This window comes from Python bivittatus, unplaced genomic scaffold (genome assembly GCF_059951505.1).
Source record: "Python bivittatus isolate LINGU-HERP-01145 unplaced genomic scaffold, Pbiv_v1 ctg000220_np1212, whole genome shotgun sequence".
Taxonomy (NCBI): Eukaryota; Metazoa; Chordata; class Lepidosauria; order Squamata; family Pythonidae; genus Python; species Python bivittatus.
Genome location: NW_028277048.1, coordinates 12927834 through 12955488, shown reverse-complemented (window position 1 = coordinate 12955488; position 27655 = coordinate 12927834). Strand labels below are relative to the sequence as shown.

The 27655-nt window shown below is 41.9% G+C and overlaps 1 protein-coding gene across 2 annotated transcripts in view; it reads right to left on the bottom strand.

Moving 5' to 3' along the window:
• HDAC7 (histone deacetylase 7) overlaps nt 1–24646 on the bottom strand; it is a 201146-nt gene extending 176500 nt beyond the window's left edge. Inside the window, exon 1 of one of the 2 annotated variants that reach the window (XM_088137920.1) lies at nt 24400–24646. In XM_088137920.1, coding sequence (XP_087994046.1) covers nt 24400–24418 — 19 coding nt within the window. In that variant the 5' untranslated portion in view covers nt 24419–24646. The remainder of the gene's footprint in view (nt 1–24399) is intronic. The other variant, XM_088137919.1, reaches the window with a different exon arrangement.
• Between the last annotated feature and the right edge of the window lie 3009 nt (nt 24647–27655).

Below are 27655 nucleotides of genomic sequence, written 5' to 3'. Positions count from 1 at the left end.
ACATAACAGTGAACAGTTGCTGGAATGCACTGAATTTCCAGATGACCACTGGAATACATTGGGGTTGGTTGCAGTTCTGCACCCTGTCCGAAAAATTCTGCAGCAAAACCAAATCCACAGATCTGAGTACAGATAGTGAAATGCATTGGAAGTGGTTCTAATCCTGAATCCTGCATTTTCTGCAGCAGTTCTGCCCTAACAAGTCTCTCTGCATATGGCCATTGAAATGCAAGGATGCAATTCATGAGTTTAGTTCAGATACTTGACAAGCTGGTCCTAGGTTTGCTTACCTGGAAGTCCCACATTGCAAAGGAATTAATCTGTACAGGAAGCACAAGAAGTTTTCCTTCCTTTTACTGTATCACAAGAAGTCTACAAAGTGCTTAGAGACAGCAGATCAAGCCACAGGGTGGTCCCAGAGAACTAGCTCGAATGGGCTCTGCCAAATTTGATCCACAGAAGTCCTTCTGCTTGAAATCTCTATAACCAAAGACTTCAGCTAATGTCCTCGGTCAACTTCTCATTTGAGGCCCTGAAATAGAACAGAACACATCCTTCCCAGATATGGTGGGGGCAGGATGAGGGCAGTTCAAAAATCTTTCCTTTTAAATAAAAGCAAAATAGTCTAATCATCATTTGCTGACGGTAAAGTCTCCAGACCAGCCCAACCTAACCTTTTTATCACAGGCAGAAGGACTGGCCCTAAACAAGATGAAGGGCTTTCCTGGGTTTTGCTCCTGGAGGAACAATAAGCAGGAGAATGATCAGGAATATGTTGTGGAAAAAATCCAGGGCAGCTTCCATCCAGATGAGAGAATACTCATATCATCCAGATGTTCTTAGGATTACCATCCCAATCGTCCCTGTCTACTGGCTCTATTGGCTGGAGCTGATGGAGCATTTGGAAAGCCCTTTGATTTCCTATCCCCACCTAAAGTTTTCATGCTAACTAGCCATCTGCTAAGTAAAGGAAAAACAAAGGTAGCAGTTTACTGATGCCCATATTCATAAAACAAAAACTGACCTTGATCAACAGGGGCAGTAAGAACATATGACACTGTGTCATACAGAAGGTCCAACATGGTGGTTAACTCTACATGCTGTCAAGCTCTTTGCCATCTGCCTGAAGCAAAAGTAACTCTTTTCCAAGCATGATTCTCACTGAGTCTCTTCAGCAAGATTTACTTAGAGAATTTAGGCAACTGAACTACTTTCCATCAAAAGATGAAGACATCCATAAAGTACTTTAAGCAGAGCCTTCTTTATCGTCTAACTAACTCTCTTTCTGTGAACTGATGAAGTGACAGGTCCCTTCACTGATAACGGAAAAGCTTGCCTCTGTTTACAAAATCATCTTCTGAAACTTCATTAGTCTGAGAAATAACCATGACATCTGTAACGGCATCCTGCCTTGGCCCAAGTGCTTTCTAAATGCGTGCATTTCCACTCCTAGAATTCCCTAGCCTTCATGGCCACTGTTGAGAATTCTGGAATTGCCATTTGCTGTGCAAGAGAAGGGATCTATATGGGCTGATTTAACTTCAAAGAACATCATCCCCATGATGTGCAGACCTGGCCTAAAGCATTAAAGAGTAGGGTTTAACCACTCTTGTCTATTCACTCTTTTACTTGCATTTGGATTAGTCTTCTTCAAGATCATTGTAAACTGCCTTGAGCCTTTTCAAATTGGGCTGCTACTTATTTATTTATTTGTCATATTTATATAGCCCCCCATCTCACACAAGGTGACTCTGGGCGGCATACAACAATTAAAAAATAAATACATAAAAACAATCACACATAAAAAACTAAAAACACACAAAACAGGAGGGGGTTGTTCCCAAATTCAGAAAGCTATGGCTTTATCTGCCCTGGCAAATATGCTTCATGATGCTTAAGAGCCAGGGCACTGATAAATGGAAGAAGCAAGATAAGAAAAAGAGGTGGTCCCTAAACTTGGTGGGGAGCAGGGTTAGGCTACAAAAATTAGCACATTTTCAGATGTACTGTGCAAGAGGTGAGTACTCTTAAGAGGGTTCCAGCAGACTTTAGGAGAGGGGAGGGGGAAAAGGGTTGTTCCTGACAACTTGTTTCCTAAACTCCATCCAACAAAGATTTAAGTCAGCCAAGGAAGAAAGTTTCCACCCTTCCCATGAGGGAGCCAATCTACAGCCAAAGCCCAATTTGAACAGCAGGATGACGTTCAAATCTACAAGCTGGTTTTGCAAGAGAACCTACTGCTCAAATACCAGGGGTTGTGAACAAACCACCTCCCTCCTTGGATGTTGAGGGGAGTCTGCAGAGTCATGCAGATGTCTTGCAAGACTCCTGGCTTAAACGCTTGAGGCCACAGCTTCTCAAATGTTGCAATATGCTTGAGCCCTGCCCAGACATGGGAAGAAAAGTATGTGCTTTCTCATATGAAATCAGAGTGCACAGCACACAGTTGATCTTCCTTGGACAGAGCTAGTATGATGCCATGTTGGACTGGACCTGGAAATCTGATCAGCTGTGAAACTCGGCCAGAGTTGGATCTGTCCTTAGGCATAGTCAGTGACTACCTAGTGACTACCTCAGGCACTGGATTCTGGGGAACAGTAGTAACTGTTTCCCATGAACCTTTCAACCAATCCCATTCAACTGAGCCAATGAGGGAGATGCTAGGCTGCTGATGGTTGTCTTGTAACTCTCTACATCCTCTGACAATATCAGAGGACACCTTGGTGAAGCTGGGCTTTGATGATGCCTGGATGGGGGACCAGCTGGGGACCTTTTGGAACCACTTTGAAATACTAATCAGAAAACAAGCAGAATATAAATACTGTACTCCTAATTAATAGGCAGTGGGCAACATGATTGGGAAAGATGTCTAATTGTAAGGGCAGAAGCAGCCAATGCCTAGTCTTCTCTCCTACCACCTCTTCTCTTTAGATGGTCATGCATAATACTTACTGAAAATAGGTTTTCAGGGCCTCCTGCTTTGGATAGATGGCCTAAAGTTCTGTCCTGATGGCACTACTGATTCCATCCAGTGTAATACAGATGTCTCTGTGTTCACAGAACCTACTTGGGAATAGTCACTGCCTTACACACTTTGGGCAGCAATCAGGTGGTAAGTAGAATATTCAGCGAGTAGCAAAGGAGGTGCCAGAAAACAAACTGTGTGCCTTGCAGACTGTCCAGAACCTTCAGAATTACCTTTCTGTTCCTAAGAGCAGGGGAAGATACACCTCAGGGTAAGAGTCAGTACCACAGAAATAACATGAGATACAAATGAAAACCAATAAATTAGAAAGCTACAGAATTGTTGCTATAAAGCCTGGAAATGGTGGTTCCTTAACCAAGAAAATTCCAAACCAGAAGAATCACTGGGTCCTTCTGGACAGGAAGAAGTATAAAGAGCTTACTGTGCTCCTAATCTTCCTTGACACTCAGAAACATGCCCTATTTAGTTCGCATGTCCCTTATGGAAGTCCTGGATTTCTCAACACATTCCAATCTTGGCAGGCCTTGGCTTCATGCTCCAACTTTAATTTTACCCCATCAGAAAACACCCTACAGAAACCCCCATGTCCTTCCTTTTTGTGTTTTTCAGATGAACCCCTAGGTTGGGTCGTATCCTTGACCCAGCATGGTTCCTCAGAGCATGCGAGGATATCACCGGGGACTCAATTTGATCAACAGCAAGGGCCTCTTCAGAAATGAGAGATGAGGGATGAGAACAAGAAAGAAATCAGCCTTTCGGTGCAAATGCCACAAGCATGAAAAATGCAGTGTGGGAGATTTTTTTTCCTTTGGACAGCCTGAGCTTGAGGGAGCCCTGGCCCCATATCCTGCTCAGGCGAAAAAAAATCACCCGGACTCTTGGTGAGACAGGTTTCAGCAATTCAAAGCAGAGAAGATGCAAAACATCTCAGGTTTCAGGTTTCAAGACTCATGACTCATGGGGATTACAGCGAGTCAGCGGAATTTGCTCTCAACCCCACGTTTGGCTCTGGTGCATCTTGCCCTGGGGGGGGGGTCACCTCCATCTCCACTGAAAAGTAAAGATCCTGGTTTGGATCTTAAGCTTTCACTCATTCAGGAGTTTGGCAGAGAACTTTCTTGTCTAACTCTGCAGGAAAAAAGTCATGGAAGGGATGAGCCTCATTCTTTTAGGCAATACAGAAGGATGAGCAAATGTTTTTCTGACTCTGATGTCTCCTGTTGCAGCGGATGGGGGATGACAACAGGACTGCCATCAAAGGTTGGAAGGAAAGCAATGCCCTTAAGAAGACTTAGTTTTCAAATATATGTATCTATGTGGTCTCTGAGAGTTGGCACCAACTTGATGGCATGTAAGCAGTCAAAAAACATCCATCGATGTTCCTCAGACTTGCAAATAGGCATTTACTTGGTCCCACGCGGGACATAAGAATAGTTTAGAACTCCAAGAAAGATTTATACAAAATTGTTCTCCCCCACCCCACCCACCACCCCTTAGGCCACAAATGTCTAATGTGAATATTCTTGGGGCAGACAAGGAAGTTATTTATTTGTTCTGGTGGACTAGCAATTTTGTGGAGTTATTTTTAAGCATTGCACTGTTGAAAATCCACCTATGTGAATGCAAAAGGAAATGTTACTCTAGTCTTTGGGACTGAACCCCTGGAGCTGATGGTTAAATTAAATAATTTTTATATCTGATCAAGTATTTTTCTTTTATACCTGATCAGGCTTGCACAAACAAAGTGGGTTTTGCTCCTCATTTTAACTGTGCTAGCGTACAGTAGGCAGTTGCTGAACTGCAAAGTTGGAGAAGCCCTGCGATACATAAATTAATCTGTAACGCCCCAAAATGGGCTATTTATTTCTTGCCTATTCCTAACCCCAATGAAATTACTACTTTTATTAACAGTGAGATCACACAAATTCATTTGCCATTTTAGGGGATTACAGGACTGCGAAGGTTGAGAATCACAGTCTTTCTTACCCTTCTCTTTCTTGGGTAGAAACACTGTCCAGGATTACACAAATTTGCTGCTAATGCTTCAGAAATGCTAGCCTCAAGCTATATTCACACAAGCATACCTAATGTTTATCTTCAATATCGAACAGGAAGATTATATCTACAAAAGAGCAGTTATAAATCAAATAGCACGTTTTCTGAATCAGTTCTGTAAAACAGTCTACTATTCAAGCTGAAGGTCAGCAACCAAGGGATGAGGGAGAAATTAAGAACATAAAATGCTAGTTAGACACCTTACACAATTATTATACAAATTCCCCAAGAGATCAGAAGTTTAGATTCACAACTGGCCCCAGTTAAAACCCCATATTTTAATTGGTCCCCAAAATGGCAGCAGTGTCTCCAGGATAAGTTGAAAGTAATCTCTACATGCTCAAAGGCATTCTTCTAGCTTTCATGTTTCTTGTGGCACTAAAAACTATTCTCAAGGAGGCATCCTGGCTCTGTTGCATAAGATGGTCAGTACACCGGAAATCTGATGCTGAGAAATATTGCCGGGGCAATTCAAGTTCTGCATCAAAAATAAGTGAGCATTGTGGCTACGCAAATAATCCAAGTTAGAACTATGATCTGCAACAGACTGTGCAAAACCCAAAAGACAAACACATTACCTGTCCAGGTAAAACATTATTTTTTTCCCTATCCATTGGAAATCTACATATGTGTTGAGTAAGTATTTCCCAATTTGCATGCACTTTGGCAGTACTGTATTACTAAACTGAGCCAAAGGTCCCTCAATATTCTGTTCCCAATACTGGGCAAGCAGGTGCTTTGAGACATGAACATCCCATCTGCTGCAATGGCTATTCTAGGACATGCTGCCTCTGATGACTGGACTCAGGACTGCAAACGTGGCAAAAAAAAAAGAAAGAAAGAAAAAGCTAGAAATCTACTTTTTCAAAGGAGGGTGTCAGTTATGAATCAGACGCTGGTTTTTTTCCTGCACTTTTGTGGAATTGCAGGATTTACTTAGTAGATAAGAGTAACAACCTGAGTATCCTGAAAACTTGCTTTCAGTGAGTCCAAATGTTACTTACCTTCTGCTGATCTAATTTTTCTTTTATCCATCAAAACCAGAATGCAGAGATGTTGGAGGTGGAGGCAAGGGGGCCTGGAGAGGAAGTGGCCATTACAAATCCTAGACCTCTGGCCTTTCCTGATGGCCAGAGACATAAATCTCGGGGGGAGGGGGCATTTTCTAGAGGGACAATAAATATTTGGGGGCTACTGTTGATGACACCTCAAGACTCTTGAATGCTATTTGATTGTGTCACTAGTTACTTATCGTTCCCTGAGGGAGCCTAACAATGCAAAACCACATTCACAGTGGACAAAAGAGAAAACAAAACTTCTTACATGCAAACAGAAACAGCGTTTTCTGAAGAGGAGAGGTGGGGTTTATTTGAAAAGTGAACACTCAGCACTGCCCTGGCTTCCTGCAAGGGGAAGAGTGGACAGGAAGTCCCTGTTTCCTGTCTGTACAACTTGGCCCCTATCTGATCAGAAAACAAACATTGTTTTGATTAAACAAACAAAAAGGGCCAAAAATTCACCTCCTAGGTCAACACAAGCATGAGGGAAATTAGGCCAAAAAAGAAAAAAGGCCAGTGGAAAAGGAAAACAAAAAAATAAATAACAAGCTTGTAGGTTTTAAAAAAAACCCTTCATTTTCTTTCCTTTTATTGCTGTCTCTCACGCCTTCGGCACTAAAATTCCACATGGATTCAGGACAGCCTTCTTCATCCTATTTCAAAGGGATGGTCATGTTAGTCTGCTGCAGCAACATCTAGAATCTTGGTTTTGAAAGTCTAATACATTTATCATAGTTTAACTCTTCTTCTGGAAAACAGCCCCTTCCTTCCCCTGCTGCATATATCATTACCCTGAGACGAAATTATATAGACATACATGGTGAATTGGGAGTGTGAGTAAGCAGTGATGTCAGAGAGAAATGAATTGCAGGAGAGATAGAAAGTGATAATGACCTACTGATAGTAATAATTCACAAAATATCCTGAGTGTGACATAGATTTATTTCCTTGGTGGGGTGATGAAAACATGTAGAATGATAAGCAATCTCACCCTATGAGATTTAAGGTTAAGCCTTCAGTAACACTTATCTTTTAAATCCTTTGCTTAGCGATGCCCACTTGCTCAATCCTGCCAAAATTGATTATTTCATGTGACAATCAAAGGAGTGCTATTAAAAAAAAAAAGTCTGTTGTATTTTTTTTTTTAAATAGAATGGTGTCTAATACCAAGTCAGATTATTGGCTCATTTAACTTAATACTGTCAATAGTGATGGATTGCAGCTTTCTAGAAGTTATTGGAACTTCTGATGGAATGTCTAACAGACTCTGGGAACCCGAGGGAAGGAACAGGACCATTCAGAAGGTAGTTGTACCATTACAGAAAAGATAGCTTGGTCCCAGGGGTGGGGGGGAACATGAGAGACTCAGAGCAACTCTGCCTTAATTACACTAGATATAAATTGATCTGAAGAACTGCTTGGCAGGCTTTCAGACAACCACAGAGATTGATGCCAGCCCTTCAAGCTAAGGCAGGAAACGGGCTCCACAAACCTGATATGACAATCTACTTTATTAATGCAGGCTATAGTAACAGAATCTTGAAAGCATGACTGAATTCTCCCCTCCCTACCTCTTACATTATAGTAAATTAGGGAGAAGCCAAGCTGAGCTTTTGAGCTTTGTTTCCATGCTTTTGCTGCTACCTGAGCTTAACTGTGCTTTTATTTATGTAACTGTTGCTGCCTCTGCCTAGCTTCCCAAGGTCATCTCCATAGCTCTCTATACCTCCCTACTAACAATAAAGATTTTTCTCAAAATCCAAGTGGTTCTTGCTTCCTGAGTTTCCCAGCCCCACAGGGCTTGACTCCAGGGTTTCCAGGTGAAATTCAACCTAGAGATACTACAGATCCAGCATGGAATGATTTAGGTGTATTGCGTGTCTGCTACTGAGCAATAGCTCTTCATGGACATTACATTCAGGACATTTTTAGCTATGGCCATACAATTCTAAACATGATGACTCAACAATAAGCCCAGCTGGGTTCAGTGGCACACATTCCTATCTCAGTGCATATACAACTGCAGTTTTGTTTCCCTGACTTAATTTTTTCTTTTCCTTTCTTTGTGTTGTAGGATACAAAATCCTGTCTCCTCTATTCAAGAGAATTATCAATGGCCTCGGATGTGTTTCTTCTCCTTTCTTCTTGGGGGAAGAGGCAGAGCTTGGAACCATTTTGACTGCATGTATTTTAAGACTGTAGGTGCATCTGCCAGAATACTGTAACAGTAGCGGCCACCACAGCCATCCCTTCATTTACATATGATAATTTGCATAATTTGGTCCAACTATTCTTAGCTTGAACTTATTTTAACACCAGCCTAGTGCTAGCTGTAGTAGAAAGCAGCACCCATGAAGTTTAGGTTTGGCTGGGATGGCTGCTTTCTATAGGTTTGGAGGTAAAACAAGTATGATTGGGAGGAGTAATGGCAAACAGACAGGAGAGAGAGAGCTGGGGATGAGGAAGTATAGGGCTATGCAGGATTAAGCAGAAAACATTCTAAAAGAGTGGAGAAGGCTTAGCAGTAGTTTTTTATGTAGAAGCTCTGAGGTTCCACGCGTGTGATTTCTAGCTAGATAAACAGTCAGAAAGTGATTGCTGAAACCTCTTCTCTACCAGGCTGGACAGCTTGGTCTAATATAGTTTCCAGTGACATTCTGAGTGAATAGCCTTATTTTTAACAAAAGAGATAAATACCACAGTATACATGCCCATCACACTCTTCTCTTTTGAAGTTAACAACATTATGCAAAGTGCAGAAAGGTAAAAATAGGAAGCCAGAGAAAGTCAGGGAGGAGTTAAGAAAAAGAAGAGGAAATATAGCTACATCTAGTTCCCACCAACAACATCCACTGCACCTCTCCATACCCTTCTGTCTTTGTAAACCATCCTTGTTTCAACCACACCCATACACTGCTTCATTCTCAGTTTTGTTCTTTGTTCTCAACTCTTTCTTTTTCAGGACTGTGTCAGCTCTACCCAATCGCAACTCCCTTCCTCATGATCCATTCACTCTTCTAATATTGATTTGTTTTGAAATTTGATTTTCATTCAATCTCACTATATGACCATCTCAATCTACTGGTGTCATCCTGGTCACTTATATTTGTATTCAATCCACATTCATTCATTCATCCTACATTCATTCTTGACCCTCTCTGTTCTTGCTTTGCCACACAAAGTTCATTTGCACTATACTCTACTTACTTTTATGTTCCTCTAAACACATCCAACTTTTACTCCCATATAGCACAATGGGCAAAAGAATGCTCTTATATAGAGCCATTTTGTTTCTTTTGACAAACATTCATTCCTCGCGAAAGGCATATACTACTACCACCTTTAGCACTGGTTATGCCTTAACATTTCTCCATCCATCTTTAGTAAACATTCTACCAAGGTACATAAATTCATCTACTTGCTTTAGTTTTTCACCAACAATGTATTACTTGCAATCATTCACTTCATTTACCCTGTCAAACACAACTATGTTGGTCTTTGACAAATTAATTTTCAGGTTATAAATGCTACAAATCATTCAGAATTATATACTTATATCCATAAATACATTAAACAACCAAGAGGACATCACACATCCCTAATCAATGTTGAACTATATACTAAGCATTCCATACTTTACTTCCCTCATAACACCACCCCACACTTTCCAAATTTGTTCATTGTCATCTTTCATACCCTTTCAATCAGAACTATGTCAAACACCTTTGCAGGCTCATTTAGCAAATAAATCCCCCTGTAGATTTTGCTTTCACCCTTGTGTCCTCTCCCTTGCTATCTTTCCACAGTCATTCCATAAGTAAACCACATTTGTACTTTAGCACTTCTCCAGTTACACTAACTACACCTTCAGCTTTATATTTTTTAACATCCATGTAGCATTTATGGCTTCTTTTTCATTAATTTTTTTTTTTAGTCAAAAACATTTGACTAAACATTTACAGGATTTGTTTCAGTTCTCCACTTCAATGCATCATTATCATTCCTATATGCATCTATTAAATGTTCCTTCCAGCATTCTCTCACTTCATCCCAAACCATTTCATCATTTTTTAAAATTCCATTCACAATGCAGGGAGCTCCTTGTTCAATTTTCTTTCACCCACTTCCCAAATATCTTTTTTTTATTTCCATCCAAATCACTCTGCATTTTGCTGCATCTTTTCATCATAACCATACTTTGCTGTCTCTAAGGACATTTTTCAAAGCTGTGTTTTTCTCTGTATACCCATTATACAATATCATTCTCTCATCCTCACTTTTTGCAGCAATCATTCCCTTACATGCATTTTTCTCTCGCCTCCAGCCTTTTTCATTTCATCATTCTCCATGATTTTTCATACTTTTGTTTCATACTTTTTCCTACTTCCCATTAACTTAACTTCAACCACTTCTGTGACACTATTTATCCTTTGTTCCAAGGAGTTCCCATATCCTCTTTCCTTATGTCCATCTTCTATGTATTATATTGGGAGAGTAATCTATCATCTAATACTTTTCATAAAAGAGTCAAACTTTTCTTGTATTTCTTCTATGCTCATTCTAGTCTTTTTCACCACTTTCCTTATCTTCCATGTCCATTTTCCCCAAGATCCATTCCTGACTTGACTAAATAATGGTCTCTCCTAACATTCTAAAGTTCTCATTCTGTATTCTGCACTAATAGTCTTACTTTTTCACACTAATCAATGAACTCTATCATGTTCTAATTCATTCCTTTTCTAAGTGTATCAATGAAGAGACCTATGCTTTAACTTTATATTCATACAGACCTTATTCTATGCAGATGCTTACTCAACAGTCACCATTCTCATTCATTCAAGGGTCTTTAAGACAGCCATACCATTTTTTCTGTACCCTCTCATCACATCCCACCAATCTAGTCATTTCATCTAACATAGTAATTGTCTTCACTTCAACTGCAATAACCTAGAATGTTGTACAATTTATCCCCAAAGACTTCCCTAGTTCCTCTATTATACTATCCCTATTCAGTGGAGCACTACATGCAACTATCACCAATGTATGAATTCCTATTTTCATCCACATTAACAATAACTTAGTTGACACCACTTCTTACTTTGATATACATTTAGTTCTTTCATTCATAATTAAGCTTATACCTTCATTCAGAGTCATTGGGAGTCAGGCGGCATATAAATTTAATGAATTAGTATTAGCATTGTTATCATACATGAATTCATCAACTCCACTCCACAAAATCAGGCCATTTTCATTCAGATCTATTATATTCTTCCCTTTTCTCTTAGTTTTACAGACTATCACCATATTTATTTTTCTTTCACTTCACTTGTTAATTCATGCTCTTTATCATTTACTCCTCACATTCCAAACCACAATCTTCCATATGCTATGGTAATCAGAAGATGGACCCACAGTTACAGACTTCTGCTGCCCATCATAATTTTGGTCAATCAAGTCTTCTTAGTAAAGTAGAGAAAGGATTTGCTAGATTACCAGCCTCAGCTGGACCCATACCACATGCAGCATTCCCAGGTAATGATAAGGACAGTACTGTTCAGTTTCGCAACATTTTAGCCAGGATGCCACAAGCACAACCAAAGCCCAGTTTTTCCCCAAGCATGCTCACATTATACTAGACAAACTAGGATTTCTAGTCTGGTATAGGCAGTTGGCTGATGAATGCTCCCCCATATCAAAACTGTGGATATAAGGATCTATTAGAGGACTGTATTTCTTCTTGATATGCTAGATTTCTAAGTGATTCGGAAGTTTATAACAAGCATTCACACACTGTGATGCTCTGTGTTCTTGGAGCATTGCACTGGGTGATATTTCTCAACATATAAACTGGATCTAAGGTCTGATTGACAAGTAATATAGCAACACACTTAGGTTTGCCATGCCTTGCAGAATGAGCACTAGACAGAGTTCCAATCTAGAGTCATTGGGACAAGCCTACATTCAGCCATGTTTTCCTGCCAGCTTGACACATATCCAGACTGGCAACTAAAATGGCATAGGCTTCCAACGGCTGTTGAAGATATTGCTGATTTTAAGAAAGAACTATCTGAGTTGGTGAACCAAGTTGCACCAGGCAGTGTTTGTACTGCTCAAGAGAGCTCCTGGATACAAGCCAAAGAACCATGATGAAGACCAGAAGTGGACGAAAAGCACCAAGGGACAATAACTAACCAATGCAGAGGGCATGGTGGGTGCCAGAAGCTGATGAAAGAGAAGATCAAAGGTTTCATCAACCAGAGAAAAGGCAGCTGCTGTTCTGAGAGAGACAAGGAAACTGCCACCATTCTCTGTAAACCCCATCCTAACTCTAAATTAGGAAACAGGCAGAATTAGAATAGCACACACATGTGAAGCTCACATCATAATCTGCAACCATATGCTTAATGAGGCTTCAGATGTTCTGTCTTGAGTACAGAAACAAAAATGGTCTTTGCAAGGCAAGTTTAAATATCAAGTCATGGACAGAGATGAAGGAGGGGGACCTAAAATGACCGCACCAAATAATCTTTGCTATCACTTATTAAGGAAGGTTGCTGGGAAACTGAAACTAACAATACTGAGGGGAAAAAACCCAGTAATTTGGTTGCTTGGATGCCTAATTGTTGGGAAAAAAGGGTAAAAGAATCTGAAGTAGAGTCTTGTGCTGAATGTCAATGAAATCCTCATAACTCATTTGCACAGCCCCATGGTGGCCATGAGGAATCAAAACTTGACCATGTCAATTAGAGGACACGAGTGACCATTTCATGCAATGGGTGACCACGAACCAAGGCTGCTCCCTTGCTGTTCTAATCCAGTCCCTTTCTGGTGATATATTTACAAAACCACAGGGAAAGTGCAGCCCCACCATGCTTCACCCATATGTCCTGGCTTCCAAGCTTCTTCAGCACCCACAGATGATAGTCTACTTCAGGCTATCCTCTTCAGCACAGCTACCACTGACATTAGCAGCAACCTCGTTTTTTTTTCTCTCCAACATAACGACCATCAACATACTAGTCAGTTTCAGGCTAGCCTCTTCAGTATAGCTATCAATGGTGCAGTAATTATTCACTGACTAATCTCCTCTACAGATTGTCAGTTCCTATTTCATATAAAGAATGGCTTGCCTTTTTCTCCATAATGTGAGCAATAGGCTTTCGAGTTAGCTGTTTCCATGCTAATACTTGATGGCACAAAAAGAGATTACTATCCTTCTTTGAAAGAGAGAAATAAGGAGAGAATTTCTGCCCTCAAGTAATATAGAATATAAGTAAACCAGAATAAGGAGATCAGAAGTCCACTAGTAAAATGTATAAATAGCAACACTAAAGTTGCTATTTTGTGCAACACCCAAGTTGGGCAATTAACTTTACATTTTTGAAAAACAAAAAGAAAAAAGTGTGTTGAAACACATGCCTTCCTCCTGAAAAATCCAAATTTGGACATTTAACCTCCTGGCCTTGTTGTTGTTAGAAATGCTTCTGCTTCTCTTTCAAAAGAACCTCACACTTTTTTTTGGGGGGGGGGGGAATGCCAAGAAACAGTACAGGAATATAGAAACAGGTAGTTTCTTGTTTACAGAAGACTCTGACATTCAGAAAAAATGTTTTGGGGTATCCTTCATTTCTACCTTTCTCCCCCTCCCCAGTTTTAAAATTTGGCAAAGTTCTCCCCAGAAATAGTAGCTCATTTATGGTGATTCACACTTACATAGACATTATGGCTGGCTATACAACACATTAAGCCTAAAGATGTTTTACTTATTTGGCACTTATGGTGTGTGACGCCAGTAATCGTTTTAGAAAGGTTTACTGCAAAACACACTGTGTAAATCCCGGCCCTTGTGACTTATTTGCAAAACCATGAGTAAGATTTATTGACATGCTCTTCCACATTCCTAAATGGAGATCTAGATCAGGGCTGTTTGTCTTCTTTTCTGATTCAAGGGACAGGGATCTAGAGCTGATTTTTCCATGAGGGGACAATGCATAGCAATTCCAGCACTGGAGTATGATGGTCTAGGGATGACCTTCCAGTTACTGATAAACTACAACTCCCAGCATTCCTCGGCACTGGCTGTCAGGCTCTTTTTGCTGCCTTAAACTTGGCAGAAGCTCAGCATGTTAAAAATCTTTACTGCACACCAGATTGAAGCCATTTAAATCAGCTGATTGCCACCTGCCAAACTGAGGATGCAGCCCAATTTACGCCTTATGCCTTTTAAATCTGTTGCTTCTTTCCCCCACCTTTTGCACAGGTTAAAAGATACCCTGTTTTACATTTCTTACCTAGTGTAATCTGGCAATTCACTATTGGGCATTGGGCAACTATAGACCAATTAGTCTAATTAATATCACAGCTAAAATTTACGCAAAACATCTAGTTAATAAATTAGAGGACTGGGTCATCGATAACAATGCCCTTTCAGAGGAATAGGCAGGGTTCAGAGCAGAAGATTCAACAATTGATCATGGTTTTGTATTGGATTATCTGATAAATAAGTATGTAAAACATGCCGCCAGGAAACTGTACGTTGCCTTTGTGGATTTTTGTGCAACTCCCAGTGTTGCTACTGTCCTGGCCAGGTTGGCTGAGTCAGTTGAGACACTGGTTTCCCAAACGATACAAATTTTAAAAAGGGGGTTCACCTCCATCTTTTACATATCACATTTCTTACTGCATTAAGTTAGATTTTAAAGGCAGATTAATTGGAAGAGGGAGAAGATTTGTGCCTTTCAACAGTTCAGGTTATGGGGTGATGTAGCATTATCTTATTATCACCTTCAAGGTTGTTTTTCAAAACATGTGAACAGTCATTGATGGCTCTACAGTCGTCTTTCCGCAACATTCTGCAAAACGTATTTCTCATATAGCTGTTCTCTTCCCACACACATTTTCCTCCTGTATCTGCATATTTGCTTCTTACCCAAAGGTTTGGGTACTGAGATCCAAATACGAAATGCACATATTCCATCAGCTGTGAAAAACCCACATAAGAAAGAAAAAAATGCTCACCTTTTCCATTAAACAACCCCCCTAATAACAACAATAATAGAAGTTCTTATGCCTTTCCCCACTGAGTGGTCCCATGCATTTTAATTAGGGCAAGAAGAAATTTACATACACGAGTATCTCCCCTTTATCAGATACAATATGCCTGACACAAGAGGATTTTGCAATTGACAATTCATAGCCTAGTGCAAACTGTCGCTTATGAGGCCACCTCTGACTGTTATCAGCCTGAACTCACTCAGAATGATCATGGGTCAAGCAAATTTCTGGTTTTGCCCATGTAAAAGGAAACAAAAAATGTTGATGTGCTCGGTGGCTGGAGCAGCATTCTAGCCAGTCATCCCCAAGATAAAGATAACTATTGGAGATACAGAGGCATCTTGTCTAGCTGATAGGGAATCAGAAAGTTTTAAAATTACAAATGTGAACTTCTCCTTTTTTGCATGGTTAGCAAACACGTGTTGCCAGCAAACAATGCCAGAGCTCATGGGATGGGGACCTGCAAGGCACAGCACCTTGGTCAGCAACTTTTCTGTCGCTGCCCCAGAGCGACAGCAGGCCTCCACCCTCCTTGCCTTTCGGAAGGCCTCAGAGAGCTGGTTCTTCCCACAAGCCTTGGGGTAGGATGAGGATGGAGCCAGGAACATGGTGTCCTGATTTATGGGAGAGTACTGGCCTCCACTTTTATAGACCCACCCTTCCTTCCTTCCTTCCTTCCTTCCTTCCTTCCTTCCTTCCTTCCTTCCTTCCTTCCTTCCTTCCTTCCTTCCTTCCTTTTGTGGGTTGTACTGTTTTGTATGTTGCCCAGGGTTCTTATGACAATATGGACAGGTCTATAGCAAAACTCCCCACTTGGACTGAGGAGAGGCGAATGGGCTCCCAAAATGACTCAGCATCATAGCTCATGTTTTCCTCTAAAGCTAGTAGCAGAGGGGGTTCTGTAGCACCTCTCTGATTTGGGGCTGGACCATCCATTGTTTCCTCTTAGCATATATGTTCATTTGAAACAGTTTGTTGATTTTAATGTAAAATAAACAGGCTTTACTATCAGTACTTGAATTATGCAAAGTCCCCCAAACTTTGGGGATAACTTCTTGGTATCAGTGGTTAAAAACATATAGCACCCAAATAATAAAAAAGCAAAGACTACAGAAATAGATTAGTTTGAAAAAATCCGCCGCAGCTTAATAATATATTAAATTGGGTTTTTCAAAGGTTTTGCCTGGAAAAAGGATCACTGAGAGGGTGATCCTGTAGATTCCAGGTATGCCTCACAGGGTAGGTTACTCCAAATCTGAGGAGCTACCAAAGAAAAGGCAGTTTAAAGGCAGCCCCCTGCCACACTTCGGCCCAGGAGGGCAGCCAGGGTTAGCCTCTGATAATAATCTTAGGATTTAGGAATAAACCTACAGAAGAACCAGCCATGAACTGGGAAGCCAATGAAGATTGTAATGCTGGTTCCAATCAATGGTGAAGTTTCTGGACTATCTTCAAGGGCAGCCCCACAAATACAGCAGTGAAATAAACCAAGCAAGAGGATGTTAGGTCACAGACAACTGAAGCAGGTTATTTCTGTCCAAGTGGGGATTCAACTGGTGCACCAGCCTAAACTGGCAAAAGGCACTTCCTGTCATGGAGGACATTTGTACTTCTAAAAAAAGATATGGATCTAAAAGTATTCCCAATCAATGAACTTGATTTTTTTTAGCAAGAGTTCCAGAAGAAATGGAATTCCACTTGTGATAAAGGGACAGCCCCTTTTAGTCTAGATCAACTCCTGGTGATGGACACATCCATATAATTTTTGGCAATGATATGGAAGTAGTTTGATATCTCTTCCATTTTCCAGTCTAATCTACAACCCTGGGATTTCCTCATTATTGTCCAGCCAAATTATCAGGTGGTCTAACTGTGTATAGCTTTTGAAGCTCGCCCAAGTGCTTACCTGCACAAATTAATCATTATCTCTGTTTTGTCAGGACTGAGCTTCAGGTTACTGGCCCTTATCCAGTCCAGTACCGCACCCAGGCACTGATTAAACAGCACTTCCACGGCCTCACCTAGATTTGATGAAAAAGAGAGATAGAGTTCTGTGTCATCAGCATATTGATAGGAGTTTACTCTAAATCTCTGAATTAATCTCAGTCAGCAGCTTCACGTAGATGCAGAACAGTATGGAAATAAGAGAGAACACTGAAGTTCCCCACAGTGTAAACACCAGGGTTGGGCAGAAATCATCCAGTGCCACCTTTTGGAGACAGCCATGTAGGTATGAATGACACAGACTGCCATGCTGTTCCACCCGCACTTAGCTCAGTCACACACTTCAGAAGGATGCCACAATTACAGTAATAGTACTGAAAGCTGCTGAGGGATCTCAGAAAAATTAGCCGGGGGTCTAATCTCCCAAATTCTTTCCCATCTGAGATTATCCTACAGAATGACCACAATCACTTCAATACCAAAACCAGACCTTAAAATGGATTTGAGAAATCCATTTCACCCAAGTGTGAATGACTACAATCCCTGATCTGCTATCACTTACTTAAACACATTGCCCAGCAATAGAATTTCAGGAATAGCATTTCAGATCAAGTGGATCCAATTATTATTTTTCAGGAGTGGTCTCATTACCACATCCTTCAACAGAGTTGGAACCAATCCTTTTACGAGGAGGGATTTATGATCTCCTGGATCCAGCTGAGCGCCTAGACTCAATAAGCCACGAGAGGGTTGAGAATTGAGCAAACGTAGTGAGCTGCAATCTACCAAGCACACTGTCCACGTTTTTAGACCTTAAAAAGTAAAAATGATCTTCTATGAGGAATATTCTTCCTACTGGGCCAATTCACTTTTTGCCTCTGGGGTCACAATTGGGTAACTGAATGGTTCTCCGTGGAAGCCGGGTTTGGCTCAGAGATTGTCAGCTGGTGACCTTCAGATATGAGCCATATGTTTCACCACAGATGAAATCATTGTGATCTGAAAACATTTTAAAATTTTTTATTACTAATATACACTTACTTTTCCAACAAAGACTCACCAGATTCTACTGAGTTAAATAGTACTGGGAGATTCCAGTACATTTGCCTGCTCTTCTGTTTTAAGAGTCAAGAAGTGCCCTTCCATTATGACCACCCCCCATCAAAGGCATTTTGACACTTCACTTATGAGATTCTCAGATGTCTCCATTCGGTTCTCAATAACAGGGTTTCTGAATGTCAGCATTTCCTGCAGTTTGGTGTTTCCATCCTAACACAGAGCATAGCTGGAATAAATATTTGGCTCCGGGCACCATCTTATCAAGAGGCACATAAATTGACGGAAGTTCAGAGAGGAGCAGGAGAAGCAATCAAGCAGCTGGAAGGGCTGAGATAGGAGTGTAGATTAAAGAGCTGGATACTTAAGGGCGAACAGCTTCCAGAGGGGTGGCCATGTTACCCTGCTGCTGTAAAAGACAATAAAAAAGTGGCATTTTAAAGACCAATTAGTATGCTAAGACTTGATCTTTCATGGCGTAGATTTTGCTTCTTCACATGACTGAAGTTCACAAAAACTTCTGCTACCACCAATCTGTATGTCTTTAACATGCCACAAAATGTTTCCTTATTTTGAATTGACAGGGTGGCTCTGAAGTGCTTTGCTAGTTTAAGTTCTCTTAAAACCTGGGGGGCATTACTTGAAGTCAAGGCAGTAGTAACATATGCCTCCTGAATTCTCTGGTGTTTCCTCCAGAATCTCTCCCAAATGTAACAGAAAGGGAATATTAGGGAGAGTAATCATATTAACTGTCCGGAATAAAAATAAATGAAATATAATTGAAATTAAATCTGTTTTATGTTTTGACCTGCCCCCACCCATTTTGTTGTTCCATGGATGCCTAGTACACCATACAAAGGACAAGTGCGGCCACTGGCTCCCCCCAAAATTTCAAAGCATTGCTTGAATGGGAGGAAGTCTGCGAGATAGCTTGCCATTCCAAATAAATTGGAGCAATGCCACTGAAGGTGTTTCTTCACAGAATCTGGAATAGTTTTCACAAACCTGCTATCCTCCATAGGTGTTTCGATATCAACTCCCATAAGCACCACCCAGCATGAATGAAAGTTTATAGTTTGAGAGTTATGGGAGTTAATATACCTAGAAAGGACCTCATTGGGAAAAGTTGGTTTAGGGTATGATCAGCAAACGATCAATGCTGTTTAATGATCCTTTCTGTTTATTTAACTTTTCCTGTTTTTAACTTGGATTGCCAATTGACCAGAAAACTGACCAAGGAAACTGACCAGAAAACAAACTCATGCTAGCTAGTCCATCGACACACCCAACGCTTCCAGCCCATCTGCACCAATTCTCTACCTCCAAATGATCTAGAGCCACATGTTCAGCTCACCCACACATCAAAAGCTGCAGCATGTTCTTTGTCCGTTCCCCCCAAAAGCCTCACTCTAAACCCACCAGCTGTTTTCATCCACAGAGGGCACATGACTGAGAAAAGTGCCTTAGTAACATTGTGCCCCCTACTGTTAAGAGAAAAAAGTTGTATCTTTCCTTCCCTTTTTAAAAAATGTAGCTAAATAAAATAACATTTCAAACTGATAAAATAAAAAGTGCTCCCCCCACTTACTTTAGGTTCTAGATCTGCCAATATTCAAATATATTTTATTTCAGGCCAAGACCAGCATAAGGTAATGTTTAAAACCTGGGGTACCTCTGCTTTTTCTGGCTAAAACCACAACAGCCTTCATTGGACTCCGAATAGAAAGATCCTTCATTGACATCCTCTAAAACAAGCCGCTGGCTTGTATAGGATGGGGAAGCAGGAATTGGGCTGCACACAAAAAGGGGTGAGGAGAGACACTGATGAGGAAGGTATCTTCATGTTTGGACAAGACCAAGTAATCAGGATGCTGTTGTACACCTAGTCAGACCCCATACAAGCAAAAGCTATACACAGAGAAAGCTACTTCTGGATTCTGCCCCAGCCCCGTGGATGTTCTGTACATATTTGGAAGAAACCCACTGTTGAATCAGCAGGAGCAGCCTATCTGAACAGGAGAATTTGGAATGCTATCAGCAGTGCCTTTATAAGTTCACTAACTTTCTTAACTAGTTTCAGAGTTTACCAACCACTCCGCAGAAGCTAAGAAATGGACTTACAGCAAGGCAGCCCACCCCTGCACCCTTCAGTCCATCTAACTCTATTTCATCAACATTAAGCAGCTCACTAGGGTTTCAGGGAAGTCTCCTTTCCAGCCGTATCTAGAACTACTGAGCACTGAAGTGGGGATTTTTGACCTGGAAAGAGGATTATAGAACATCTGGAGGAATGGCACCAGGCTGAGGAAGGCAGCTTTGGAGTCCTTGGGGTTCCCTGAGCTTGGTTGTTTTCTTGAAGGCAGCTCTAGTGGATGTCCTAAAAGACTGTAGCTTCCACCTTGCCCCCACTTTCTTCCCTGCGCTAAGAACTCTTTTAGCATCCTCTGCCAAACAGCAGTAAGAAAGTGCATTGTATGTAAGTCGCATTTGTTTTGTTTGTTCTCAGCTAGCCATACAATCTATTTATATGATAGAGGAAAGGGAAGATTATGACCATAACGAAAGTTCTTTTTCTCTGAATATAACTTTCTTTGTAGCATGCTTCCCCTGTAGGAACTGCCTCACTTGTAAGCAGCAATGACACGCCCCCTCCCCCCACAACTTCAGGAAAAAAACAAGCCTTTCTGGAGCCCACCAGGAAATACCCAGCAAAGAGAGAAGTAAACACCATTCTCTTTTTGTCCTGTTTCCTTTCCACAAACCTGATCCCCCACCCCACCCCGAATTTGCTAAACTGCTGGAATCTCAAAACAAACTTATTTGTTGCTTGCAGCTCATCCATATTTAACCCCATCTTGATTCTCTTTCATCTCATGCCTGGAGAAGGCAAGCTGTCTGGAAGAGGGGAACCACAGCTGACTTCCTCCATCAAGTTGTATTAAATTTGCTGGGGATCTTACTTTTCCCTTAGCCTGAAAACAAACCAAAAAAAAAAAAAAAATGACCCAGGCAACACCTTTCCTTCCTGACGTTTATGGCAAGGGGTCTTCTGGTTAATCTCAATGAATTAATTGTTTTACTATGTCTATAGTTTTTATTAATCTTTAGCTTATTCTGTTTTTAGTTTAGACTTCTTAGACACTAGATTTCAAATGAATTTTGATATTGACTGCACACTGCCCCATAAAAACTTTTCATTTCAAGGGTGACATAAAATTCTTAAAATGAAAAATGTGCAATGGTTTAGCCATGGTTTAGCTGCAATCCCATGTACAGTTTTGTATATGTATGTGTATACAGGTAATCCTTACTTCACGGCCACAATTGGGATCGGAATTTAGGTCACTAAGTAATGCGGTCATTAAGTGAATCATCACATGACTGGACCCAATTTTACAACCTTTTTTGCAGCAGTCATTAAGGGAATCACCAGGGTTGTTAAGTGAATCACACTGTTTCCCATTGATTTTGCTTGCCAGAAGCCATCTGGGAACATCGCAAATGACAATCACATGACCCCAGGATGCTGCAACTGTTGTAAGTGCAAGCTGATTGCCAAGTACCTGGATTGCAAAATCATGTGACCGTGGGGGCACTGTGATGGTCATAACTTCAGGCACTGGTTGTAAGTCACTTTTTAGCACCATCATAACTTTGAACAGTCAATAAACAAATGGTCATTAAGTGAGGACTACCTGTATATATGTATATGTATATATGTGTGTGTGTATTCAGGAATACAGCTCAGTTCAGGGGAGATTCCTTCCAGCATAAAGATGCAGGCTGCAATCCTACACCTAGGACTACATCCTACTGAATTCAGCGGGATTTATTGTTGACCAGTTATGCATAAGTTTGGCCTGTATTGAACTGAGCAAGACTCCTGAGTACATATATACTGTACAGCACTGGATTTTAAAAGGCTTTTATAAAAAGTGAATAGCTGCAAATGTATCCATACCTGGTGCAGTTCCATAACTGGGGCTAGATGGCATCCATGTGCAGGAAGATGGGTTCAGGTGAAACGGAATTGGCAGACTGCATGGTGTGGATGACAGAGACTGCACACACACATAAATTACACTCTGGGGGGCAAAGTATTTATAGACTTACCTTCTATATGTGCTAGAAGGTCTAATTGTCTTCCACAGGCATGAATCCCTTTTTTTAACTGTCCTCTTCTGAAAACTGATCTGCCTTTCAAACTCCCTAGGTATTCAACCAATGCGATTTAGAACAGAGCAGCCAGGGGAAACAGTCCATTCAGAGAACAGATGACCTGCCTATTGGCATGTGAATGTGTGTGTCAGGATTAACTATTGTTAAGGGGTGAATGTGTCACTTATTTCTTCCAGGTGATTTTGCCAAGCTATCCATCATCATAATTTGGCTGGGAATGCAGGGGATTGTAGTTCTATCACCCATGGAAGGTGCTTTGTTAGGAAAGATTGATATAGGAAGATACCAAACATCAATTTAGTAAGTAGTTGTAAGTTCATGCTGTAGTAGTTTGGGAACTGGTCATTTGTATTCACCCTATGTAGCACAGGCACTATTAGGACAAAAATATATTTGGGAAAAAAGATCTCAGTAAATGTTGTTTTATTTTTAAAAAAAGGGAAAAAAATCTGCATTCATCGAATTCAGATCTCTCCTTCCAGTATTTTCAAACAGTAGTCTAGAATTTTTAGATTAATAACAGATACAAACGTGTATGTCCCATGTCAAGTAACCAACAACAGTCAACTCATTAACCAACAATATTTGATTTAAAAACTTCTCAGTGTTAATTTTCAAATGTGAAATGTGTAAAGTTTCAAAACTAGAATTCATACATCCTGGCCCCTCTTCCTAATGTTTGAATTTGTACAACTAACATTTATTTCAGTTCTGCCATGACTCTTACAGCTCCAGTACACAGGAATTGATTGACAGCCAAGCCAGAGGAAACTTGATTGTTTTCATCAGTCCCCCCCCCCATTATGTTCACAGAAATGTAAACAAAGGATGCCTTTCTTTTTCACTTGTATATAGAGCAGTGCTTTTTAGTAACCAAAGAACCAAACTTCTGACTCTCTCAATCTAACTTAGAGCCTCTTTTGCCACCTGATTGTTTTAAACCTCACACTCCAAAGCTTTTCTTCAGCAACACAATCAAAAGAATACATGTTATCATTGGTCCTGAAGCAGCGGATATAGATTAGCTTGCCAACTGCTATCAATAACTCTTTAAACCTCTTGAGAAAAAGAGGTGATAAATGCACACACGGAAGAGAGAGAAGCAATGATAAAACAGCCAGTTCTGTTGCAAAAAACGAAGCACAGTCTTAGTCCTCCCAACACAGATACGGGGCTTAGCCCTAAATACGTGGCTATAAAAGTGCAGCCCCTGGTTGCTAACCCTGGATAAACCCCTACTAAGTGCAGTGCGTTTACTTCTGAGTAAGCACACATCAGACCAAGGCACTTACTGGCCACCCTCAGAAGCTAGGAACTTCCTGCCTTCAGCCCGAGATTCTGTCCTAAAGGTTTCTTTTGGTTCGCCTGTCTGAACTTCCACCTCTGATTGCGTCTTATCTCGCAAAGGGCATCCATCCGGCTCTCCGGCTCCTCTTGCGATTGGGCAAGTCAGGGAAAGGAGCGGGAGGAGGTGCAACACCTATTTAGCAGATTGCTCCACTGAGGCACGGAAGCGAAACCGGCCCGCTCAGAGAGACGGACCCTCCGGCCACGCACTTTCCCCTCTCAGGTGAAAGCAGCGGCCACTTCAAGAAGCGGAAGCGGAACCGTGGCCTGAGCGGTCCCTTCTTGCCTATGGCAGCCCTCGGTGTACTCCTCAGTCCTGAAGCGGGAGAAGAAACAGGTATGAATGCAGCAGGGAGCTCCTGGCCGAGGCAACGCGTTGGCACTGCCAGTTTAAGCAACCCCGGAGGGTGGGATTCAGCCCAGAAACCCCCCGGGTGCTTGGCCCTGACCTAGGAGCGGCGACGGGCTCGGCAGGAGGGAACCCCCAGGCCACGCTGCTGTCTCTCGTCACCTTCGGGAGAGCGCCTAGCGGCAGGCCGCGCTAAGCGAGCGGCTTCCCCTCGTGCGTCTGTCTGCGGCCGGTGAGCAAACGAGGAAGCCGCAAAGAAACACGAGCGCAAACATCCCCAGCGACGCAGACACAGACACAGACGCACACGCCCGAGCTTCCCCCTTCAGTTCATCTCCAACGCGTAACCTGCGCGAGATCCTACTCACCGCGGTCGCGTCCATTCATCCAGGGCCCTTCAGTCGAACCTTCAAGGACCGCGTTTCATCGTTCGCTGCTGCTCGGTTGCCCCTTTCTTTCCTCCTCGTCTTTGTTGTGTGTGTGTGTGTGTGCGCTTTTCGTTTTAAGAAAGAGGCAGTTGCTTTCTTAAGCCGCAAGCCTGACTGAAAAGGAGAGAGAGAGAGAGAGAGAGAGGGGGGAAGGCAGGAGGGGAGGGGCTGCGAGAAAGAAAGGCCCCGAGGCCGTATAGAATGACAATAGAAGGAAATGCTTTATCAAACTTCGAAAGAGCAGCCTGCCAGCTAGCCGAGCCTACCCTGGGAACAAGGGGGCGGAGGGCTGCCGTTTAAGAGCCAGCGAGGGAGAGGGGAGGGAGACGTCCCGCAGGAGGGAGAAAAGGGAGCCAAGGTGCTGGGGTTCCCTCCCTTGGCAGCGGACGATCGTCTCTCCCTCCCACCCGCGCAAAGCCCGTGTCACCCACCAGGCAGCCAACTTTTGTGTTGAGAAATCTCCCCGCAACCCCACCCCTCCGCTTAATAAAAAAAAATAATAAAAACAAAAACAAACGGTTGGAGTCGTTTCTTTGAAAACTAGGGCGACAGAACAGGGAGAGAGCATCAGAATTTAAGCTGCTTTTCTCATAGACGCCCTCCTTCCCCCACCACCTCTATTTCATCCTTCCAAGATCTTGTGAGTCAAGCATTAGCAATGTGTTACCGTAATGTTACCAATCTGGTATGTAGAACTGGAGAGGGTTTAGCTAATGAAACACATGCGCTTGGCCTATGCTGGGGGGGGGGGGTGTGAGGGGGGAGTGAAATGTTCCATAAGGGCAGTCAAGATCGATGGGAGAGAGGAACTGGGTTCACACAACACCCTAGGCAAAACTAAAGGAGGCAGTTTGTGGTGTGGAATACTTTGTGGTGTAGTGTATGGTGGCAATCCAGCCATTGCCTTAGCCTGTGAACCGGCCCGGTGCCTTAAGCTAGGTGCTGGGTGATTTATTTGGGCATCACCTGAGATGTGAAATAGCCAGTTGCATTTTCTTCTCTTGACATTAGCACATTGCGGGACTCCAGCCAGAGACTGGATCAGAAGGAATGCAAACTCTTCTCTTGTGGAAGGGATGGCACGGTGAGGACTGCAGCTTTTCAAGGGGCATATCATTCAGTGGGGCACCATGACTCTGCAAAGTCCAGGGCGTAAAACATACACAGCTAATGCCTCCATGGTGCAGGGCATTCCCATTAAGGTGTTTCAAGTCTGTCCCAATGGGTTTTGTCTAAAAACATTCCACCTCTGGTGAAGCAATAGAAGCAGGAGGGATGCGGTTAAGTCCCGCAGCGTGAGTACATCAACTCCACTACATGTTATCCTGTTCAAATACTGTACCTTTAACCCCAGGTGAACAAAGCGTTGCACCTCTCCTCTCCCTCAACGCTCTCCTGGATATGTCTGATAAAAAACACAAGGAAAGGGGTATCCCAGATTTCTGGCTTCTACAAATGCAAACAAATCTATTTATAATTCTTTATAGACCACATTTTTGACATATCTACAAAGTGTTTTCTTATCATTACTCACTTCCCAAAATACTCTGGGAAAGACGGTCCCATGGAATGACACATTTGACAGAAATGGGAACCCTACTGGCCTCTAGGGAGATGTAAATAACCCAAAAGCAAGAGTTTATGTATACAAACACTGCAGCTAGATTGGCAAACTTTATCATTCTGTAAAAAAAAAAAAAAAAAAGTTTTGACCCTCATACTCGTTTGTTTTCATCGACTGGGAATATTTAAGTATTATGGAGCTAGAATTCTGGGCAGAGTCTAGCAGATGAGGATACCTTTTGAATCAAAGTAATTTCATACTAAGTCAGACCTGGCTGATGATTGGGGGTACATGTTCTATGTGGTCGGCTGGATTCACCATCTTCTCCTGCCTCTTCTCGTGTGGTTCTTGTTTTGTATAACTTTGTTTTATATACATATGCACATACATGTACATATATATTAATTCTGTTTATTGTATTGCAAGCCACCCAGAGTTGTTCTGAAGTCAGGTGGCACCAAATCAAATACGTTTGGCCTACGGGCCTTTATTGTCCAGTGTATCTCTTGCTAACAGCATCAGCCAGATGTAAGGGGGGGGGGGAACCCTGTGTATAAAGCTTTAAACCATAATCACAAACCATCATTAGGTTCCACAAGGGAAATAAGAGAGAGACTGGAATAAAAATTGTAGCCCGTGGATTTATCCAAGAATTCACGGCTGTCTCTTGTGAGCCGGAACAGTTTTTGGACTGACTCAATGGAGGACGTGCACTAATACAGTTTAGATCAGTGCAGCGTGTTTGGTGTGGCACTTCAGGACTGTTGCCAAGAACACCATATAGAACCCCAAATGGTCCATACACCAGTGATGTCAACATATGACTGCCCCACCCTTTAAAAATCCTCAAAGGTCTTTTTTTTCTTTTTAAATGCAAATGTAGTCTCCAGCAACCAAAAGGCTGTTAACTTCTGGATTAGATCATTCTTTATGTATCTACGTTTAGGTTGTAAAGGTAAAGACAACTCAAATCCAGCTCAATTCCCAATGATTTTTGGATGATATCCATGCTCTTTTCTTGATGTGGTTTGCTGTTGCCTTTTGCTACAATGTTTTTCTGACTTCCTACCCTAGTTTATAGCCCCAGGGTTTCCTGGTGGTCTCCCATCCAAAGGCTACATCAAAAAAAACAACAACTTTAAAATGGTGCTAGAAACAAAGTTGCAGCCAGCAAGATCATTTAAGGACTATCACAATGAATCTCATCTCACCAGTCCCAGTTCATAGTACATAGCACTGTGTTTGTGCAGATCCTAACCCCTGGTAATGAAACCATGGCTTGTGGGCTGAACCCAATTGCAACACACACTGTGTGTGTGTGTGTGTGTGTGTGTGTGTGTATTTTCCTGGCCTAGGTAATTACAACTAGCCAACCGCATTTTAGCCTAGTGTTTCAGGCAAACCTGACCTCAAAGCAATCTTCAGAGACAACCCTACATACAATAAGTTTCAGTGATCTAATCTGGAGGTTGTCAGAGTCTGGGTAATAGCAGACTTTCTCTTCTCTGGAAGGGGTTTGCAGCTGACTCAGCAACAGGAGCTGATGAAAGGATGCTTCATGCCACAGATGTCGCTTGTTGAGAAAGTCCGTTGGAAGCGGGACAGAGACAGTTAGTGATAAGTCAGAGAGAA